Raw genomic sequence first — 21,107 nt, 5'->3', positions numbered from 1 at the left:
GCCATGCAAATGCTTAAGAACCTGGTATAGCAGTGGTCATTCTCTTCTTGCATCGGTATATGCATGCAGAGGATATTCAGGCTGTCAGTGGCTTTCTGAGTACATACCTTGTGTCATCAGGAAGGTAGCTTGTCTTTGGCTTGCTCTACATAGCATCGACATCGTATCACCTACGTGCTGTCGAACACGATCATCGCCACTATGTCGGTCAGGGACTTCTACAGCATGTCCTGGGAAACTCCTCAGTACGATACTGCAGACAACGGCTCAAATTATGGAAGCTTCAGCTCAAATCAGCTACGTGCTCAGAACGTGCCACGATCAGCGTTCGCCGACGGCACGATCGCGCCTGAAGTACTGTCGCGCAATCCGGCCATGTATTATCCACAGGACAGACATGAACGTGGCTCGCGAGAGAGTAGCAGCTCTGGCAACAGTAACGAAGCTACATACGCCTACTCCTCATATTCATATTCTCCAGGCTCAGGTCGCCACTTTTCATCGTGAGTAAGACCTAACTACCCTTGACTTAGGCGTGCTGACACTCCATGTTCAGAAGCTCTCGTCAGACCCCTGTGCAACGGACTGCCAGTGGCATCGACTTCGAAGATAGAACGCAAATCCCGCCATCCAGGACAACGCGGTACTACTGCGAAGTTCCCGACTGCATCGATGAGAATACTGGTTTGCGCAGTTCTGTTGGACGCAAAGCAGACCTGAAACGCCACATGCAGTCCGTCCACGATAAGCCTCACATTGACTGCAAGTACAAGAAATGTGACCGCAAAGGTGACAATGGCTTCCGACGACAGGACCATTACCGCGAACATCTTCGAGGCTATCATAGCGAACCCTCGCCGGAGGCCAGTACAAGGAGACGTGGCTCATAGCCGCTATTGAGGCATTGACGAGAGACACGTGGGGAATCGGGGCGTTATGGTGTGATTTTCTGTGCTACTAACATTCTAGGATGGTGCCAGACAGCAGTTTGTACCTGGTTCTACACATTTACAACACTCGTTTGGGGTTGATTCTGCTTTTCGGATGGGATAGACTGTACTTCTACGTCACTTGGGATTGCTGTTCACCAATTCAAGAATCAACCATCACGATGAAGGGGAGGACAACTACGTGCTGCCAATCAGCGAGGAAGGGGAAAGGCTGAGATTTTGTTTGTGTGCTTCAGAAGGACTTGATAGCAACGAAGCACTCATTCATGACGTGCAAATCAGCTCAGGGAGGGAAAGGCTGAGCTGCTGTTCCTCGTGCCTCAGTCGCACTTCATAGCACGCAATGAACTACTCGCTTACTACAGTAGCATTGATTCCGCATGAGTTCGCATTGCGGAGTCGGCTGAACCCACCCACCCACCCACCTGTCCACCCACACCTGCCTCACCTTGACGGACCGCACGGCAAGTGGCCATTTCCGGATACATCCTGGAGTTGACTCAAAAGAGCACCGCAGGAGCATAAGGGTCAATCATAGCCCCAGCGAACTGATTTGCCTCATTTTGCCCTGTATGCAGATCGATCGATTGATTGATCGATTGTGCCTTGCGAACAGCCCAGTCGGACTCGGTCGCATCCGATTTTCGTTCATGATCGTAACAGCGCGGCTTAGGCAGCAAACGGTCCTTGCACCCCTTTTCCCTCGAGGCTGGCTTGTTCTGCCTCTCCTTGATCCATTACATCAAGTTTCAGTGCCGTGCCCTATCCGGTATTCGTGGTAGCAATAAAATGGACTGATCAGAGTCGGCGATATGATTTATCAAGGCACGCACCGCACTGCATGCTCGCATGCGATCACTTACGAACTAACGCACCAATGTTGTAGGAAAGACAGTTGTTCAATAGTAATAAATATTTAACCTGCACCTCTCAGGTATATCATTCATTACTTGCTTATCGGAACAGCCACGCTTGATCAATACGTCCCTCACATAACACTACAATTCTCCCCCACCCTCCTCAACACCTCAAAATACCCATACTCCTCCCCCTCCTCCGCCCCCTCCACCCCACTACTACCACTCTTCCGTATCACACCCGTAACTTTCAACGCCTGCTCCCCCTCCCCATGCCACCACCTCATCCACTGCATCCCCTCCCCATCCACATCTCTAACATCAATAACCCATTTCCCGCCACTGACCTCCACGTGCGTACTACCACTCGGAAAATGGAAGTGAGGCAGGAAGATCTCGGTGGGGCTGTCATCTGGTGTTTTACTCGGCGCAGTGAGATTCAATGTAAACGTGGCAGACTTCAAATCGAAGCCGTAGCTGACTACATCGCCGTGTGTTGCGATGGGGGAGGGACGGAGGAATGCTTCTGCGGCGCGGAGACCGGGGTGGTTTCCTAGGTCCGGTGGTGTTTCGCTTGCTATGCGCTTTATTTCGGGTTTGGGGAGGGAGGCTTTGAGGTTTGTGGGGTCGATTTGGGAGCTTGATCTTGTTGATGACGCTTTTGTCAACGTTGTGCTCGATGCGTTGGTTGATTGTGTGGGCGTTTCATCCCGTGGTGGTCCAGGCGGTACCAGATCGTCAACGGAGAATATACTTAGATCCTCGCCGTTCCAGTTATCGCTCCATTGGTGGTTATTCGAGCCGCAGTACAGCCAGAGTGTTGAGCCCGCGGCGCCACTGCCTTCTATAGCGAAGTAGTTTGCGTCGAGGGCCGATATCTGGCTGCTGTAATCGCCTGTTTTGTACGCGTGCTTGTCGTCCATATCGAAGGGGATACCGATTTCAGTGAAGAGTGTGGGGTGTACACCGGTGTATTTCTCGCCTTCTTCGCGGATGGCGGTTAGTTGGTTCCGTAGGCAGTTTCTTATTGCGGTTTCGCCGACTTTGACCGCGAAGGCGGGGGACCAGTATTTTCCGCGGAGGACGCCAAAAACGTCGACGTTGTAGAGTTTGTTCCAGTGTTTTGTTAGGAGGGTTAGGCCGTCGTAGTAGTGGGTTGCGAAGATTAGTCTGTCTTCGTCGTCTGGTGTGTTTTTGATTGAGGGGGGGATTTCTAGGACGGGTGCTTGGACGAGGATCATGCAGTCTTTGTGAGCACTTCGAATGGCATTTCTGAAGGTTCTGAAATGCTGCATGAAATAGGAGTTTGTGAATTTTTCGTAGGTCATTTTCTCTCCCAGGCTTGGACTCTTGTCGAAATATTCTGGTTTTAGTAATGAGTCCGTTTCTGGATCCCAAATGCCATGCTGTGCCCATAGACATGTCCCTAATCTCCAATTGCTGTCTCGCTTGAAGCCGTATCTCTCGTCCTGAGACGCCTCAGGTAGTAACCAGGCGGAAGCACCTTCTGGATCTATAAGTTGTGTCCCACTCTTGTATGGACCGAAGCTGCCGAACTCGTAGGTGTCAACCTCGACAGCTCTGCCGGATCCTGTCAGTAAAGACTGCCACGGCGTTGGGCATGTGCCTTTCTTCATGTTCAGCTCTTTCGGGATCACATCCATGTTCTCCCAGCCTACCAGACCACGATTTGGCTCATTCATGCTCTCCCATCCTATCACGCAAACGTCTTCCAGATCACCTGCTTCGTGAATCTTCTGAGCGAGATACTTGCATGCATCGATGAAGTGACCTTGCAGGTAATCTTGGATGTTCATGCCGTCTATGATCGCTTTCGGCGCATAGTCCCGGCCTGCCCAAAACAAGGTAAACATGGTGAAAGCAGCTAGTCTCTGGTAATTCGTCGGCCACAGCATCTTTGGAAAGGTCGCTGGGTCTGGCCAGTCGGCATGTACCATAGCAGCATGCGTTCTGGTGAACATCCTTGGATCCAAGCCTGCCGCATACAGCGTCCACATTGGCGCACCATCTCCCCCAGAATGTCTAGACCACACATCTTGATGCGGATCCATGAAGACGTGGAAATCATAGCTTTTGGCTATACGTAGTGTATTGATGGTATGTTGTACAAACTCATCGTCGTATTGACCTGGGCCAGCATGTTCTATAGCCTCCCAGGTAAAGACGTATCTTATACTGTTGTATCCGTATCTTTTCAGCCTTGCGAAGTGTATATGCGCTTCATCTTCGTCGAAAGGTCTCCCCACAAACGAGACATTGTCGCCGTTGAAGAAGTCGTTCTGGATGTGGGTTGGGAGATTCGGCCTGCTTGGGAATTTGGCCTCACCAGAGACATTGATGCCCCGAAATGTTACTTCTCTGTTCCTGTTGTCTCTAAATCTCCTTCCATCGATGCGTAGAGGTGAAGGCGCCATGGGAGCACACTAGGAGCTGACGGCTACCGCGTACGGCGATTGCGGCTGTCGCACTTCGAAGTCGCTGGATGGATTCGTATTGGAGCGTTGGATTATTGATAGTTCACACAGCGATTAAGACGAAACTCCGAGTAGGAATAAGCCCAGTGGAAGTCGTGTACTCGTATATGGAAGTCCATTGCCGGCGCTTTAGGGGCGTCTGCTGGTACGCGTCTGGTGATCACAGCCCGGGACAAAAGGACGTCATCATCCTCGTCCACAAATAATACCATCTCTTACAGAAAACCGTGTACGCTCGACACCTTTATGAAAGCCATGGCAGATCTCAAGGTCCTAATGCAGTAACAGCAACGGACATGTCGAAACATTGAGTTGTTGTGTATTGACGTGGACAAATGCTGCTTGAGAACACCACAAAAGTGTTTGCTTTACCTACGTGCTTGCCCACACACTTTCACTCCCACCAAAGCAATGATCCGAGCTTCTGAAAAATCATCTAAGTATTGCGTGTAACGTTTCTATCTGCTGTCCATCCACGTAACGGAAGCGCCGTTATGGCCGCATCAAAGGCTGCGTTGAAGTCCATCAAGACATCTATCGATGGAGGTGATTTTGCAAAGGCAAGTGCTCTGGCTAACGATCTCCTCAAGGAAGATGCGAAGAACTACAATGCCTTGATGTTCCTTGGCTTTGCTGAAGAAAAGTTGAAGCATCTTGGTGAAGCAGAAAAGGCTCTTCGCAAAGCACTTGATCTCAAGCCTCAGGATGTACAGCCCTACAAAGGTCTTGTCCGACTCTATGAACAGCAAGGATCAGATAAGGTCGATTCTTACCATGATATAGCCCTGAGCTTGGGAGGCATCTATGCACAGCAGGATGATAGAGAACAGTGTCAAAATATAGTCAATCAGTATGAGCTGTTTGTCAAGAAGAATGGTTCACGCTCGCAGTATCGCCGAGCGCTTGAACTTATGCTGCCTACTTCACCACTATACGAAACCCTCGAAGGAAGAGTGCCACACCCATCTCACAACTATCAGCGAATACTGGAGTCGAGCCAAGCAGAAGAAAAGCAATGGATCGATAGTCAGATTGGCGAAAGAAGAACTCGGCTCGGTGCAAGGCTTGACCGCGTGACTCTAGAAGTCAAGAATGAAGCAGTCGAGAAGTTTCACGTTGAGGAGCACTATCAGAACTTGATAGAGTGGACGCGGGACGATGAAGTACGCCATGTCCTTGATCAAGAATTGCTCCAGCGTATGCTTGACGTTCTGATAGCAATGCCCCAAGAACAGAAGCCATTGCAAAGAGATAAAGTTTTGGAGAAAGCGAACGGCATGGTCATCATCAAACAACAGTTTGTCCTTGCATGGGACATCGCTCTTGAGTGGGTCGACACGGAGGATCTCGCAGAGTGGGATCCTACTATCCTTCACGAGTACATTGACTTCTTCCCCGAAGCAGGTCTGGCCAAAGTTATGAGAGGCTTCCTTTACGGCAGCACATCGCCATTCCCACTACCAAAATCATCGGATCCGGAAAATCCTATCGAGAAGCTCTCTGAGACAGATCAACTGATTGTCATGATGGAGGGGCTTGAAGACTGCAAAGATTCAATGCTGGCACATCGTATCATGGCAGTTACCTATCTTGGTCTCAACGAGCATGAACGATCGGCAGAGATGGCGAGGATATCTGCGAGGCTCTACCAGAAAGCCGAGAAAGACTACGCGATGCCACTACAGGACAGTCTCGATGCTGTCAACCTCATCCTTGGTCGGTCACTAGTCGTCATCCAATCACCGAGGCATCATCCCGAAGCACGGGCGATATTCGAGAACATCCTTGCTCGCAAGCCACAGCTCACCGATGCATTACTTGGCATTGGATTGGTCTATGAAGAGGACGAAGATTACTTTGAAGCAGTCAAGTTCTTGGGCAAAGCGATGGAAAGAGACCCAGCTAATACAAGAATCCGCCTAGAATATGCCTGGTGTAAGGCACTAGACAAAGATCTTGATGGCGGCCTTGAACTTTTGCAGGGCATCCTCTTTCATTCCGAAGAGGAGAAGAACCCAGATCTCACCATGCGAGCAGAATTGCTGTACCGCATTGCATACTGCAAGTGGCATCTCGACCCATCACCGAAAGCACGAAAAGACAAGTCGGGCTCATACCGTTATCTCGTCGACGCCTTGAGGGCAAACCCCAGCTACGCACCAGCTTACACCTTGCTCGGTTTCTATTTTCAAGACTATGCGAGGAATAAACCCAGAGCACGAGTCGCCTTTCAAAAAGCCTTCGAGCTATCTACTTCTGAGCTCGCGGCTGCTGAGCAACTAGCTCAAGCTTTCGCCATAGAAGCTGAATGGGACCTGGTTGAGTTGGTAGCACAGCGTGTTGTCGAGTCTGGAAAAGCTCGTCCTGCCCCTGGCTCAAAGAAGCAAGCTTACAGTTGGCCATATGCTGCCTTGGGCGTCGTCCAAATGAGCAGGTCGCAGTACTCACTCAGCATTGTATCGTTCCAGCATGCATTGCGGATCTCACCAAATAACTACCATTGCTGGGTCGGACTGGGCGAAAGTTACCATCATTCTGGTCGACATGTGGCGGCGTCACGAGCATTCTTGAAGGCGGAAAGTATTGACCATGGACTTCCAGCAGATGAAGCATGGTTTGCGCAATACATGCTTGCAAACGTACAACGAGAACTGGGTAGCTATGAAGAAGCTGTCAAAGCTTACGAAGCTGTTCTCGTAAACAAGCCAGGCGAGCTGGGCGTCTTGCTTGCTCTGCTACAGACTCTGGTTGAATTTGGTTGGGCCAGAATCCACCAAGGACATTTTGGACATGCAGCTGAGCTCGCAACGAAGGCTATTGACACTGCAAATACCATATCGAAGGACAAGACTAATATCTTCAACCTGTGGAAAGCTGTCGGTGACGCATGCTCTGTGCTTAATGCTGCCAAAGCATACGCTGAGCCGTCCATGATTGTCACGCTGAAGGATCTGTTGAACTTCAACGCCGGCTCTGACGTGTTCGACTTGCTCCAAGACGTCGACCGAATATCGAAAAATGATCTTGCAGCAGACGCTGCCGACGTTAGCACAATGACTGACCAGTTAGTCCGAGCTTCCGTATTAGCACACAAGCGCGGCATCGATGCCACATCCAACGACATCCACGCTCAAGCGGTATCATGGTACAACCTAGGCTGGGCAGAACACGACGCCTACATCTCGTCAACAACACAAAAGGTTAAACGTCCGCGCCACCTCCTCAAAGCAGCCATCAAATGCTTCAAAAACGCCATCGAGCTCGAAGCAGGCAACTCCGATTTCTGGAACGCCCTCGGCATAGCAACGCTCACCCTGAACCCAAAAGTCTCACAACACTCCTTCATCCGCAGCATCCATCTCAACGACCACAGCGCAAGAGCATGGACAAACCTCGGCGCTCTCTACCTCAACAACAACGACCTCGAACTCGCCAACGAAGCCTTCACACGCGCTCAGTCAACAGACCCAGAATACGCCGCAGCCCGGATAGGCCAAGGTCTCCTAGCAACACTCTACGGCAAGCAAAGCGAAGCATCCGGCCTCTTCAAGCACGCCTTTGAAATCGCAGACTCAGCCTCAATCCCCGCGAAACGCCACTACGCAGTGTCCGCCTTCGACCACCTCCTCACGAACCTCAATGCAGCCAGCGACGTGAACCAGCTCATCCAGCCACTCTTCGCGCTCCGGCAACTACAAACCCAGAATCCCTCCGATATCATCACGTCGCACTTCCTCTCCCTCCTCGCCGAGCGCGTCCACGAATACACAACCGCCCAAACGAACCTCGCAACCGTCCTCGCAGACGCAGAAGCTCAATACGAACAGTCCGAATCCAACGAATCCCTGTCCCACTACGCCCAAGCAAAAACAGATTACGCCCGCCAACTCCTGTCTCAAGGTCAATACACCGACGCAATCGACGCAGCACAATTCGCGCTGGACGTAACAGAAGACGACAACCTCGGTCCGTCGTACGCCACACGCAGGAATAAACTGCGTCTCAGCGCACAAGTCACAGCAGGCCTCGCGCACTCCTTCCTACGTCAAATGAGCCAGAGTATCACATCCCTCCAAGCCGCAGCCGAGACATCCAAATCCCTCAATAACAACGACCGTATCGATCCCAATGTCACCATCCTCCTCGCGCAGGTCCTCTGGGCCAGTGGAAGTCCCAAAGAGAAGGAAGCAGCACGCACTCAACTCTTCGAGTGTATCGAGGAGAATCCGGATCATGTTGGGGCTGCCACACTTCTCGCTGTTGTTGCTGTTCTCGATGACGATGGGGAGACACTTAGTGTTGCGGGCGATGACCTGAAGACGCTGAGGAGTAAGAGGGGGATTAGTGTTGTTGATAAGGTGCGTATTGCACGGGTTCTGGGGGCGATGCTGTTGCTTAGGGCTGCGGGTGGTGCAGATGAGGAAGAGATTCGGAGTGATGCGCTCAGTGGGATCATGCTTAATCCGGAGCAGCCGCAGGGGTGGATGCAGCTTGCGGAGATTAGTACGAGTGGAAGTGGTGATGGTGAGGACGGGGATGGGAATGGGAGCGGGAGCGGGTATGCAAGTGAGATGGCGGTGAAGAATGCGTTGAGGCAGATTCCGCCTAGGGGGAGATTGACGAGTGAGGATCTTGCGAGGACTTATGAGGTTACGGGTAAGCAGGACGATCTGAGGCAGGCGGGGATGTTGGCGCCGTGGCTGAAGGATTAGGAGGAGTAGTGTTGTGCATGTGGGTGTGTTAGGCATGATCATACTGTGAAAGCAGGGAAGAAGGGTGAACAAATCGGCCGCAGTCTACACAACAAATACTTCGTTCTGCAATGAACAGAAGGAGGAATACAAGAAGTCTTGTGGTATTCGTCAAAACTCGAAAGCGTAAAAGAGACTTTTTACGCTCTTTGGTGTACGTCGGCCTGTTGAACAGCAGTGCAACGCGCCTGTAATGTCAAAGATTTGCCGCCGTGATATGCCCTCGAGCCTGTGAGCGCCACCGAGTATCCCATGCACGCCCCGAGTCCACAAGGTGGCCAACATTAGGTCCGGCCTGAAGACTTTGGATGGCGGCCAGATCGATTGTTGGGGGCATGACAAGATCCTTCCGACTCTGGTTTTTACAGCCGTCCGGGGCCGTCCCAAAAAGCCTTTTCCGAATGCTTCAGCTTCATCGAGTGCATCGATCACGCAGAAGATGCGATGGTATCGTGAGATGTGCTGTGACGCGGGATCGGCCATCACCAACCAAACACGCGAGATATCATTTAGAAAGCACGCCTCGCACTCCGCCCAACGCGCGCTAGATGTTGCGAACTCAGCCAGCAAGTGGAGCATATTGACGATCTGATACGGCGTATCATAGCGTACGATAACCTCGTTCTCACAAGCGTCCTTCAGGCTGTCAAGCAACGCCAGAAGGGAAGACGTGATATATGTTGACAATCGTCGACGCTTTTCGTGATGACGGGCGCAGTCATAAAGATAGACTTGATGGTACACTACCAAAACGGCACGAGAGATCCTTTCGATAGAGTGGGTTTTCGAAAGACTCCGTGGAATGGAGATAGAAGGCGTGTAGTATTCAAAGCCGCCCGGATACAGGACAATCGCTTGAGCATGAGCTTTATACTGGGTCCTGAACACCAGAAAGACGTGTGCTCCAGAGGATGTGCCCACCAAAGATGACATTGCGGCAGCACATATCGCTGCTAGGAAAGGGTCTGGTTTGTATGGCTGCATTGCAGATTGAGTCGGGTTGCTTCGCACCAGGGTTGTGCGTGGAGCTGACGCTCGAAGAGAGGCACGCCGGGCTCGAGACCCATATGTAGGTCGGTGTGCTCCGAAAGATATTCGCGATATGTTTGAAAATCGCAGGGCCTGGCGGACCCTGCCATTTACTTGGTGTCGGAAGTTGGCATGTAGTGCTTCACTCTCGGAACTCGCGTCGTAACCTTCCCCGTCAGAAAGGTCCTGGCTGACGTCCACCGCTTGATATCGTACTGCTGGTTGCTGTTGGGGCCTTAGTCGCCCTTGAAGAGCCAATCGACCGTCTCGTCGTCGCCCAAAACCTTGACTTCTTGCTTGCCCGTACCGATAGCGTTCATCTTGGACTATAATGTAGACGACTTCTGGATAGATGTCGCCTTGCAGCAGGACTGCGTTGTCCCTGGCTTGAGCATTGTCATACGTGCGAAGGCTTCGTCGTCTCGAAGGCATTGGGCTGATTAGCTGCTCGGCAAGTCGATGTGACCATGTGTAGAGGCTCGGTCTTGCTTCGAGGGACGTGATAACAAGGCTTGTGTCTCATTTACGTGTGTTCGATCGTGAGCAATTGAATTTCTCGCAATCAGGAATCCATGAGCTCAGATGTTGCATGGAAGTAAGAAGTCGCAAACAAACCGCAGGCTGAGCAGCAGCTGCTGCAGTCGTTTCTGTACCTACGCGCATCGTCCAATCAGGCTGAGGGCCTAGCGACAGCCATTGCGCCTGCTGTGCACATTGCAGATTTGGGCAGATGACCGAGGCTATGCTAGCGGAGATTTCGTCAATTTGATCGTCTTCTGAGCAACCATATCATAACCCGATTATGCAACCTTATCGCACTCCGGATTCATTATTGAATCCATAGTGAGTGACCGTTGTATACAAGGTGAGATCAGTAATTCCGTATGAAGTGTCAGTGTCTGAATGACGACAACGTGGTAGATAGAGGGAATTGTGGATAGAGCGACAAGCCCTATGTAGTGTATGCGGTTGTTGAAGCTTGATTCTGATGCCGTACAGGGTCGTCTACCATGCTGGTACTGCAGCCAGACCCGACCATATCATAGGCTTGACCAGAGGAACGTCCACAACATCCCAGAGCGTCTGAACTTGGGACTTAGTACTGCCACAAGTCACAAGCGTGCGCTTGCAGTCGAAGTCATCTTGCACAAGAAGTGTTCACGAGAGCAAGTGTCTGCTTTGTGCTGCGCCATCGTAGCTAGATACGAGTCGAGCCATGGATCGGTCAAGTAAATTGCTTATTGCAGAGACCACTGATCCGCATGTGTTGATGGTCAGCTGAGATGAGAGCCTCGTAAATGTCTTAGCTTTCCTCAGCATTGGGCACACTGTATGTGGAGTTTCCGTTTTTTGCGTTGCCAGTCTGGAGACTCAAAACGTTGGTGGTGACTGGGCTAGATGGCGGGGACGAGGCAAAAGTATCAGCATCACCCTCATACTAATCGGAGCCGGAGGTCTCGCTTGTCCCAGGTAGGAGTTCTGGAGCGTCGAAGTCGGTATCCGGGTCAGCCGCGTCCTCGGGATGTCTGCCATTGTCTTCTCCTGACTGAGTACCATCTTCGGAATCATCACCATAATGATCATCATGATCATCGCCAAAATTATCACCATAATCACCACCATAATCATCACCATAATCAAAGTGACCAGCAAGCTCGTCCTCTTTCATCATCGAACGGCACGAGCATCCCTCTAGTCTGCACGGGAGCTTGTAGCCAGGGGGCAAGAACGTGTTGAACTTTGACATGAGCACAGGATACCCGCCAAGCATCTCTTTCACTCGTTCGATGACTCCCAATGTGTCGATTCGTCTGCTTTTGAAGTCTTTCATGACATCGAGAAACCTATTGTACAAGTCGGGCCGGTCCCAAAGCGTGTCTCTTAGTAAGTCGAGATAGTGCAAGGCGTCATTGAGGATAGGCGGGCTGCTGGAATCTGGCTCGCCTATTGGTTGCGGCATTAATTGCACCGCTTCCACAGAGTCCTTGAACCACAAATCAACATGCTTCAGGGCAGGCATGCGCAGCCCCTTGTGAAGGTCTAGATACGTACGGCCATCGTACAACTCGGACCATCTGCCAAGCGCAACTGACCGATCAGGGTATCGGCCATCACTGAGACCCATGGCGTCCACCAGATGTTGTAAAGCACCGAGATCGCGGTAGAAGCGGTCGCAGGAGTCGCAGCGGAGCTCACCACGTCCCATCTCCAATAACTCCAGACCGCATGTTGTGCATGTTCCCCCTTCACTTCTCAGATACACTGCCATCACAATGCGATGCGCCGCTTTTATCCCTCGTTTCTCAAGCCATTCTCCAGGTCGTATAATGTGGCCATTCCGGGAGTTGAACATCATGTTATAATGTCCATACTTGATCAGAAGCTCGGCAGGTGAGCCTCGATAGTGGACATTCAGGAATGCTTTCAGGATCGAGAAATCTTCGCATACCGACCAGGGAACCATTATCTCAACCGCGAAGGCATCCTCCAGAAGGATATAATCACCACCAACCTGTGAGACGCGTCTATGCAGACCGCCAACGCAGAGGTACTGGTGCACACCCATACCAAGAAGGAATGTTACTGGCAGCAGAAGACTATCGTTCGAGCACTTGGTGAGAAACCGGACGAGCTCTTCCATGGATACGTTTCGGCCTGTAATGAAGGATACCAGCACAAAGCATAATAGCAAGAAGTCCAGCTGATCGCGGGACTGTGGCGCGACTTTCTGCTGCGGAGGTACGAGGTTTTGATGTATTATTTGATGTGGAGATGTCGCTTTCGTCGTTGATGCCATGTCCGGCATGAGAGGGAGCCGCAAGACAGATGTCAGCCTCCTCGTTAACCAATCAATATATTGTAATGCTATATTCCGATCCTGACTCGACGCAGCTGCAGAAGGAAGGATTGTTTGCCCTGCTGACGCGGCTGTTGATAAGAACTGTTTCTGCGCCTGGTCCAGATGTGAGATACCTATACCAGCAGCCTGGCCCTCAAGCTTCACATCTTGTAGCGCACTTCGAAGCTGTCGCATCATCCGGCCTTGATTGGCAAGTCTCCTCTTATAATCATTGTTCCGTGATCTTTTCGGAGCGCCATAGAGATCACTGTCGATTTGTGTAGATTCATCGTTCGAAGGCAAGAACGCCCGCTCAATGCGATAGTAGTTCACAATATGCCTGTCTCCCAAGTGCACCACCCCATTTCCGTCAACTCGCGTATCGCCGTACTGTTTCGGGGACGCTTCCATGCGCGTGAGGCTGATCACCTATCACATATCATGTTGATGCTAACAAGCTCGTACTTGGAGTGTCAGGAATGTTATCGGCAACGGTCAGTACACGACGGAGAAGAGGAATCGAACGCAAACCTGAAGGGCGCATGGACTCGAAGCATAGCTGCGATGAGTCGCGACCCATGTTGATTCGGACCAATTCACCCTGCAGGACACCACAGACTAGTGCTCAGCCATAGGCCGGTCTGCTTTGGGGCCAGTACTGTGGGACTTTAGCATCATGCACAGCCAGCTCAAGCGATGACAATGCGCCTGGCGTACTCCGTAGAGGTCGTGAGGAAGCAAGACTTGCGACAGGAACCGCGATGGCGGCGACATCGTCGCACCTGCCGCGGACTGGCGACGGGGCTTTATCGATACCATGAGCTCCACAACGCGATCATCGAAGCTTAATTTTGTTGCAATGTCTCAATGTGAAGCCCGCTGGAACAGTCGCACCGGCAGGACACTACTCCCGACTGCTACCCCAACCAAGCTTGTAGCTCACCTCTTCCATATCGCAGTCTAAAATCTCCACCATGGCCCTCACTATCCTCCCTCCCCTCCCCGACACAGACTACGCTCCCACCCACTCCCGCCCAAAACACCACCATGGCTCCTCGGATACCTCCGCTTCAGACTCAGAAGGCGGCATGTCCCTCGACTCCGACGACCTCAACCCTCGCCCAACCAAACGCGCAAGACTGAACAACAAACCCAAACCCTCTATAGCCTCCCACTCAATAGTAGTCCCCGGCGAACCAATAACAGACGAAACACAATGGATGCGGTAAGTCCTTACTCTACCCATTCTACATTCTACCCTCCCTCACACCCCCTCAACCACTTCACAACTAACACCTCCCAGCGGCCACGGCACAACAACCACCCTCTCCCCCACATCCACCCTAATAACCGCAACCCTCGCCGGCCCCATAACCCCCACCAACAAATTGCTCTCCGTCCTCCCCCTCCGCGCCCGCTACACCCCCGAAGTCGGCGACCTAGTCCTCGGCCGCATCGTATCCGTCGAAAAATCCCAATGGCGCGTCGACGTCAGTGCTCCCCTCCTCGCAAAACTGAGTATGTCGTCCATCAATCTCCCCGGCGGCGCCCTTCGCCGTCGAACCGCGAATGATGAACTACAGATGCGTCGGTACTTCCAGGAGGGGGATTTACTTGTCGCCGAGGTACAAAGTGTGGCTTCTGGGGATGGGAGTGCGACGTTGCATGCGCGGAGTTTGCGGTACGGGAAGTTGAGGAATGGGGTTTTTGTTGCTGTGGCTGGGACGGGGGGTGGTGGGGGGGTGGTTAGGAGTCGGCGGCAGCAGTTTACGGTTAGTACTGCGGTGGCTGCGGGTGGGATTGGGGGTGGGGAGGTAGATGTTATTCTTGGTGTAAACGGTTACGTTTGGCTGAGTAAACACATCGAAGACAATAGCGATGTTACGGGGAGTAACAGCAAGAGTACCAGCAATACACCCACCAGCAAAGCAGGCGGCGTAGATCTAGGCATCAACAACCTCGACGAGGCGGTCTCAAGCGAGGCATATAGCAGTCAAAATGATATGATTGAGGAGGGGACGAGGCGGGAGATTGCGAGGTTAGCGGAGGTTATTGGGGCGTTGGCGGAGGGGGCGGTGAGGGTTGATGAGGAGGGGGTGAGGAGGGGGTATGAGGTTGCGGTTGAGGTTGGACTTGGATCTGGTGCTGAGGTGGAGATGGGGGGAGGGAGTTATTGGATCAGGAGGTTAGGAGGAGGGTTGTGGAGGGGGTGTTGGGTGGTTGAGCGAGATTGCACGAATTGGAGAGACGATTGAAGTATCAGATGACACGTCTAGATTACATGAGCGGGCATGGTGTTATGAGATTATGGTTGAAAGCTGCGAGATGCTATGGAATTGCTTTCTGGAATAGAGAGCTCCGTTCTCTACCCACCACGCAGTGTTTACTGCCGCTGCGACTAGGAGACAGAAATCCGGTCCCCTGCTATGCTTCGTGTCCTGCTCAATGAGGTCCGCCGGGATGACTGGCATGGGTTTCCTGTTCACCGCACCGATTCATGTGGGCATCGCGGTGTTTCGTACTAGAATAGATGCCTCTCTTCAATCGTGTAAGAGACACTGTTCGATGTCGGTTGGACTTCGAGGTTGGCATTTAGCGCTGTGTCGAAGCCATTGGTGAAGCCGGCGGATGTGGCTTTTGCAATCCAATGCAATATGTGTCGTCTTCCTGATGCCCGTCAATATGAGCTTGTACGGCGCAGTGTTGCAATGTTCAATGCGTTCTCCTCTCCTGAAGATCCAGAAAGATTTGTCGTAGTGTTCATCTAACCAAGTGTTGATGTACTAGAATCACGACAATATTATGTTATCTAGACAAACAGATTGCGAATGATTACTCGGGAAGTCATAATGGTTGTGTAGTTGAAGCCATGTTATACACATTAATTACTGCTGTTCCTATGGCGCTGCACTCGTGTACAGGTATCACATCCAAAGCCAAACAGTCATATACATCATTCATCAAGCACCATTACTGATGCTGAGATATCTTGTATTCCCGTCAACTCCCCATGTGACGTTGCCGCCTCTTCCGTAGCATGACCTATGATAAGATCGGGTATATTCATTTTCCACTGTTCGGCCTAATGGTATCTCCATCATAACTCCATCGCGCACTTGAGGTATCGTCATGCGGCATTGGCCTCGGGCCTTGAACTTTGTTCTCTTCATCCTGTCCTTCGTCAATGTCGGTCTTCTAGACCTGGCTCATGTTTGGACCTTTTCTTGGGCCCCTCATGTTAACACCACCAGAGTTGGTGAGAGTGAGGAACAAGCTGAACATGAACAAAGCCCACGTGAACCACAGGAAAGCGGTCGTGGCTTGGGCTTCTCTGCATCGGCCGCCTGTATTGCGCGAGCCGTTTGTGATGTGATTGCTTCGTGTGTAGTCCTGTTCTGCATTAGCTACTGGTCGCAATAAATTCAGTAGTACAACATACCCCGTTGCTGCAAGAGCGAGCACCAAGCTCAGCCGCCATGGCTACTGCGGCGCAGAAGAAGAACAAAGCATTGAGTAGATCGAGAGCAGCTGGCACGAACTTGTGGAAGGTGAATTGCTCTTTGAATTCGATCGCAACGAGGTAGAAAAGCGTGAGCATCGCAAAGACTGCGACAAACATGTCGTAATTGATGACCGATGGATTTCCTGCGTATGCTTCCGCGATCATGTTGCCGACGAGGGCCATGATGATGAGTGTGAAGAGGAACTATGCTTGTTAGTACTGTTGCTGTGAAGTCATGATATTGTTGTTGCCTACCTGTGCGCCGCGCAGGCCGAGCTGCAACATGTTCGCCATTGTTGTTGTGAGGATCGTGAGAAAGTGTGAGGTGAGCTGAGTATACTTGATAAACTACTTTGAAGAGCTACGCGAGTATTGGTGCGTCGGTAGTGGTGTGCAGTAGTCAAGGTGATGAAAAGCAAGGGTTGGAAAGACGTCGATAACTTATGAAGAGCAATGGCAGGAGTGACGTCTAGCACAGCCGTGGCAAGAACGATTTCTCTCCAGTACGCGGAAGCTTCGATCCAAGTGGTGCGTGGTGGAAGAAACGGAAGAGCAGCCCAAGCTTGATCGCGGCAAGGCGTCAACAGGGCAAATTCTGTGTCAAAACAGCTGCCAAAAGGTGAAAGAACGTTGTTACTTAGGGGTTACGTCACCTGGTTCTTACAGTCGCAACACCGAAGCTTGGTCGCTTTCGTGCTTTGCAGGCGTCAAAGCGCTCCGCTTCAGCTTGCGAGCTCTCAAGAAAGGCCAATCATAGCCCGTGTTGCCCAGTCCATAAGTGCTTAGAGTTCGGGTTATGATGCTCTTCCGCACGCTTCCTTACGAGATCTTCAAGCATTTTTCAAGTCATCAGGCATGTTTGGCAGCATCATCATATTCTGCTAAGGTGCGAGAGAAATCTACCTGAATTTCTTCATCTATGATACCTCAGGCAATATTGGGCAGGAGGATGAGTTCTTCCACAATGTTACGCAAGAGCAAAGAGAAGTGAAATCTGTAGTTTCAAAGACATTGTTGTCTCAGAGACAAAAGTTCACGCGCTACTACTGACTCGACAACCAGTCAAGCCACAGCCGCCGAGCTAGCCGAAACGCACACGCGCTGCACCGCCTCATGTGATCTGGATGAACACGCATACAGCCAAGTCCCAAGCATTAAGCGAAGACTCGCGAACCGAGCCACGGATCTCCTCGAGGCGCATCCGGATGTGGTAACAATCATTCCGGCTTCTCCTTGAGCCATACCACAATCCCGTATATGCACTTTGCGAGGTGCCCTGTCGTATAATGAATGCTCCTGAACGCCATGCTTCCGTAGTAGTAACATAATATACATCCACAACTTACAATCAAGTGTCCCTGGCTGGTCGTTCGCGCTGACGAGCTCCTGTTGAGGCTGATACCAATTGAGCATGAATCACTCCTAATAATTCATGACCATAGCACCACCCGCGGCAGCCGAGTTATCATTCTGATTATCGTTAGGAGAGTCGAATGCACCTCCGCCGTAATCATCTAGACTCTTGTAGCCCCCTGGACCACCCCCACGCCCTCCTCTTCCAGCATTTCCGCCCCTCTGCCGTCGCTGATTTGCTTGATTTTGTGGCTGCGTGGGTATCGCGTTCGGGTTGATGCTGGCATTATTATTGTTGTTGAATTGAGCATGACTGCCGCGCTTATTATTGAAGTTGTTCTTGGATTTGTTAAAATGCCTATTTCCACCACCTTGTTGGTTGTTTCTGTTGCCTTGTGCGACTTGAGCCCAGGACTGTCCTGGACTTTGGTTCTGATTGTCCTTGCTTTGGCTACCATCGTCCTGGAATTTTCGCTTGTTCTGACTATGCCGACCATTTCTGACGCGTCGATTGTTCTCATCTACCATAGCGTTCTCATCAAGCTCCTCAATCTTGAGCATAACTTTATCGTCAACCACTGTTTCAAAGATGAATTGCTTCTCGGCACTTGGTGGCTGCCAGTTCTTGATACGATTTGCATCAATCTGTCGCGAACCTTTCCTGATGGCAAGAATGACCATAGGTGTGTCATCTTGTGTATAGGTAGGCTTATCGCTAATTGGTGTTACACGAGCAGCCCAGATCCGATCCTCGAACCTTGCCACACCTGTAACTTGCCATGTGATCTTGGTACCCCTTCCTCCGACCTTTTCGAATGTATCCTTTCTGGGATAATAAGGTGTGATAAGGATGCTCGAGGCCATGTACTTCACTTCCCCGGAGTCGATCGCGTGAGCATGGGCATTGCACAGAGTGATAAGTCGTGCTGAGTCAGTCTGACTGATCATGTAGCCAAAGTATTGGAACTGTTCGTGTATTCTGTAGTATTTGGCTGGAGCACGGGTGGGATTAGGACCGCCGGTCTTGATGGTTTTGTTGTGTTGATTGATAGCACTTTGCACGGCCATAATCTCAGCTTGAGGATCCAGACTCGACTTCAGCTCGCAAACGTGGACGACTTCAGCTGTACAAGTAGTGCTCCGTTCTTGCACCAAAGGGTCAGGGGCTTGCATGAGGAAGGCTTTGTTGAACCTCTCCATGAACTCCCGGAAGCCTTTAACATGTTTCACTCTGTCTTCGTAGATGCGAATGTTGTCGGCGTGCCTGTATGTGAGTACGAGGTCCCGAAGAAAAGCTTGCTTGAAGTCCATGGTAGAGATGAACTGCTGCTGATTAGGACCAACTTCTGGTTTGAGGACGACCATGTCAAAGTCGAGCTTCCGAGAATTGGCTATTCTGTTTACCAAATCTGCGAAGTTCGTTTCGCCTCTACCAGTCAGCAAGACAGTCAGTGTATCCTTCTCTTGTAGGCTCGTTTCAACCAGGGATACTACTGTTTCGTTCCACCAGCCTTGCCATCCTCGAGGTTCTTCCTTCTCAATACCTTCGCCAGTTGCAGCGAGAATACCTGGGTTGTGCCACCAGCCACCATGGGCAAAGACCTCATAAGCCTGAAGCAGACCGATAGTGGTAGGGTGCCACAACTGAGGATTGGGCAGTGGACTTGAAAAAAGTGTATTATCAAAATCGTAAACATGGATGTTTCTGACAGCACCAGCTTCAGGCAGCTCCTTGGATTTGGATTTGCAGGACCATCTTTTCAGGCCGTTGATGGTGTTGACAGGCCTCATTGTCGAGACGAATACGAACCAGGGCGCAAAGGAAAGGCTCGGGACTGAAGAAGAGCAGGCGCAGGCAAGATCTTGGGTAGTCACCGAAAGTGTCGTATTGTCAACGAGCGCAACATCATGACATGGCTGCGGGACAAGCAATTTCGACTTTGTTGTTTTGAGTGCACAGTATTCAGCTACCACCCATGGGTTACTTAAGTGAAAGATGCGTGCAATCGCAACTGGCGCATGAATTCATCAAGCGCACCGCGACCGATAGACATGACGTTTGCTCTGTTTGCTTATGATAATCGCAACAATTCGAGTCCTCCTCACTTCTCCGTTTGCGTGATTGTTGCTTTCTCAATTGACACAACCGATCTTTCCTTCCAGTCGATGTCATAGTACATGGCAGTTGCTGGCAGGGGCGCTGAGGATGTGACAACTCACGACTTACGGGCTCTGGACCTGAGTCCGCCACTTCAACTGTTAGGACATGATCTCGAGTCACTTACGCCTGCGATCTGCGTCATTTGCCTGGATCGCATTGCGGATGAAGCAATCGCGTTGCCATGCAAGCACGATCAATTTCACTTCTCGTGTCTCGGAACATGGCTGCAACAGGCCAGGGCGTGCCCTTTGTGTAAAAGAGAGGTCAAGGGCATCCGTTATCGTGACGAGATCTCTGGTCCTCATAAGGTATTCTATCTAGCAGACAACCATTCTACAAGGCTTCCTCGCCGACGACCTGGCTCCTACAACCATCTACCATGGGGACAACAAGACACGGATCGCCGAGGCGGGACAGCTGGCGACGTACAGCAGGACCCAGCTCTGGCTTTTCGTAAAAGGGTCTACGAGAACAAGCTATATTCCATGTACGTCGGCTCAAACGTGTACAGCAAATACCGGAACATTAGTCCCGGTGTGCTACGCCAGGAAGGACACCTAATCACAAAAGCAAAGAAGTGGGTTAGAAGAGAACTGGGTGTATTTGACTTTCTCGACCCTCGCTCTCTAGATTTCGGACGAACAGATCGGAGAGCCACAAATTCCGAGTATCTGCTCGAATACATTGTGGCCATATTAAAGTCGATCGATATCAAAGGTAGTGCCGGACAAGCCGAAGAGCTGTTGGAGGACTTTCTTGGTCGGGAAAATGCTCGCCTTTTCTTGCACGAACTTGAGGCTTGGTTGAGAAGCCCATTCGAAAGTCTCAAGGATTGGGACCAGGCAACGCAATATGCCGAGCCCAAGTAATTGTATTGCTGTTCAGTATATGGTAATTGGACAGTGAGCTAGAATACAGCTCAGCGCTATCTTCAATGATACGACGCAATCGTGATCACAGGTTGAACGTTGTACATTAGAGTACTCAGTATCGACAATGATACATGTATCGTTGACACGGCATCAAAGGCGGGCTTTGGCACGTTCTGCTGTAGGCTGTCACTCAGTTCAACTGCCAGTGCTTCCGATGGACCTCATGCGAAGGTTGTAGTCAACGAGGCAAGTTTTACCGAATAAATATCACAGTCATCACTGATCATCGTTTGCTCAA

At 51.1% G+C, this 21,107-nt stretch overlaps 8 protein-coding genes across 8 annotated transcripts; 4 read left to right on the top strand and 4 right to left on the bottom strand.

Moving 5' to 3' along the window:
- Positions 1 to 201: 201 nt before the first annotated feature.
- Positions 202 to 890, top strand: PMZ80_005381 (uncharacterized protein; the record flags this gene model as incomplete). Its single annotated transcript, XM_064873801.1, has 2 exons — positions 202 to 377; positions 557 to 890. The coding sequence occupies 2 exons, from the start codon at positions 202 to 204 to the stop codon at positions 888 to 890; spliced, it is 510 nt and encodes a 169-aa protein (XP_064730905.1).
- Positions 891 to 1,938: 1,048 nt separating this feature from the next.
- Positions 1,939 to 4,242, bottom strand: PMZ80_005380 (uncharacterized protein; the record flags this gene model as incomplete). Its single annotated transcript, XM_064873800.1, has 1 exon — positions 1,939 to 4,242. The coding sequence occupies one exon, from the start codon at positions 4,240 to 4,242 to the stop codon at positions 1,939 to 1,941; it is 2,304 nt and encodes a 767-aa protein (XP_064730904.1).
- Positions 4,243 to 4,796: 554 nt separating this feature from the next.
- SKI3 (Superkiller protein 3) lies at positions 4,797 to 9,014 on the top strand (the record flags this gene model as incomplete). The annotated part of the gene is made up of 1 exon (XM_064873799.1): positions 4,797 to 9,014. The coding sequence occupies one exon, from the start codon at positions 4,797 to 4,799 to the stop codon at positions 9,012 to 9,014; it is 4,218 nt and encodes a 1,405-aa protein (XP_064730903.1).
- A 2,506-nt stretch (positions 9,015 to 11,520) lies between these two features.
- On the bottom strand, positions 11,521 to 13,332 carry SIN3_1 (Transcriptional regulatory protein sin3; the record flags this gene model as incomplete). Its single annotated transcript, XM_064873798.1, has 1 exon — positions 11,521 to 13,332. One exon carries the CDS (start codon positions 13,330 to 13,332, stop codon positions 11,521 to 11,523), a length of 1,812 nt encoding a protein of 603 aa, XP_064730902.1.
- A 563-nt stretch (positions 13,333 to 13,895) lies between these two features.
- Positions 13,896 to 15,176, top strand: rrp4 (Exosome complex component rrp4; the record flags this gene model as incomplete). Its single annotated transcript, XM_064873797.1, has 2 exons — positions 13,896 to 14,146; positions 14,225 to 15,176. The coding sequence occupies 2 exons, from the start codon at positions 13,896 to 13,898 to the stop codon at positions 15,174 to 15,176; spliced, it is 1,203 nt and encodes a 400-aa protein (XP_064730901.1).
- Positions 15,177 to 16,116: 940 nt separating this feature from the next.
- Positions 16,117 to 16,717, bottom strand: PMZ80_005376 (uncharacterized protein; the record flags this gene model as incomplete). The annotated part of the gene is made up of 3 exons (XM_064873796.1): positions 16,117 to 16,311; positions 16,361 to 16,627; positions 16,679 to 16,717. 3 exons carry the CDS (start codon positions 16,715 to 16,717, stop codon positions 16,117 to 16,119), a joined length of 501 nt encoding a protein of 166 aa, XP_064730900.1.
- A 1,128-nt stretch (positions 16,718 to 17,845) lies between these two features.
- Positions 17,846 to 19,567, bottom strand: PMZ80_005375 (uncharacterized protein; the record flags this gene model as incomplete). Its single annotated transcript, XM_064873795.1, has 1 exon — positions 17,846 to 19,567. The coding sequence occupies one exon, from the start codon at positions 19,565 to 19,567 to the stop codon at positions 17,846 to 17,848; it is 1,722 nt and encodes a 573-aa protein (XP_064730899.1).
- Positions 19,568 to 19,954: 387 nt separating this feature from the next.
- On the top strand, positions 19,955 to 20,806 carry PMZ80_005374 (uncharacterized protein; the record flags this gene model as incomplete). The annotated part of the gene is made up of 1 exon (XM_064873794.1): positions 19,955 to 20,806. The coding sequence occupies one exon, from the start codon at positions 19,955 to 19,957 to the stop codon at positions 20,804 to 20,806; it is 852 nt and encodes a 283-aa protein (XP_064730898.1).
- Between the last annotated feature and the right edge of the window lie 301 nt (positions 20,807 to 21,107).

Source organism: Knufia obscura (assembly GCF_036327395.1).
Source record: "Knufia obscura strain CCFEE 5817 isolate CBS 148926 chromosome Unknown scaffold_5, whole genome shotgun sequence".
Classification (NCBI taxonomy): domain Eukaryota; kingdom Fungi; phylum Ascomycota; class Eurotiomycetes; order Chaetothyriales; family Trichomeriaceae; genus Knufia; species Knufia obscura.
Note: the sequence above shows the minus strand (reverse complement) of the source record. Positions and strands in the feature narration are given on the sequence as shown.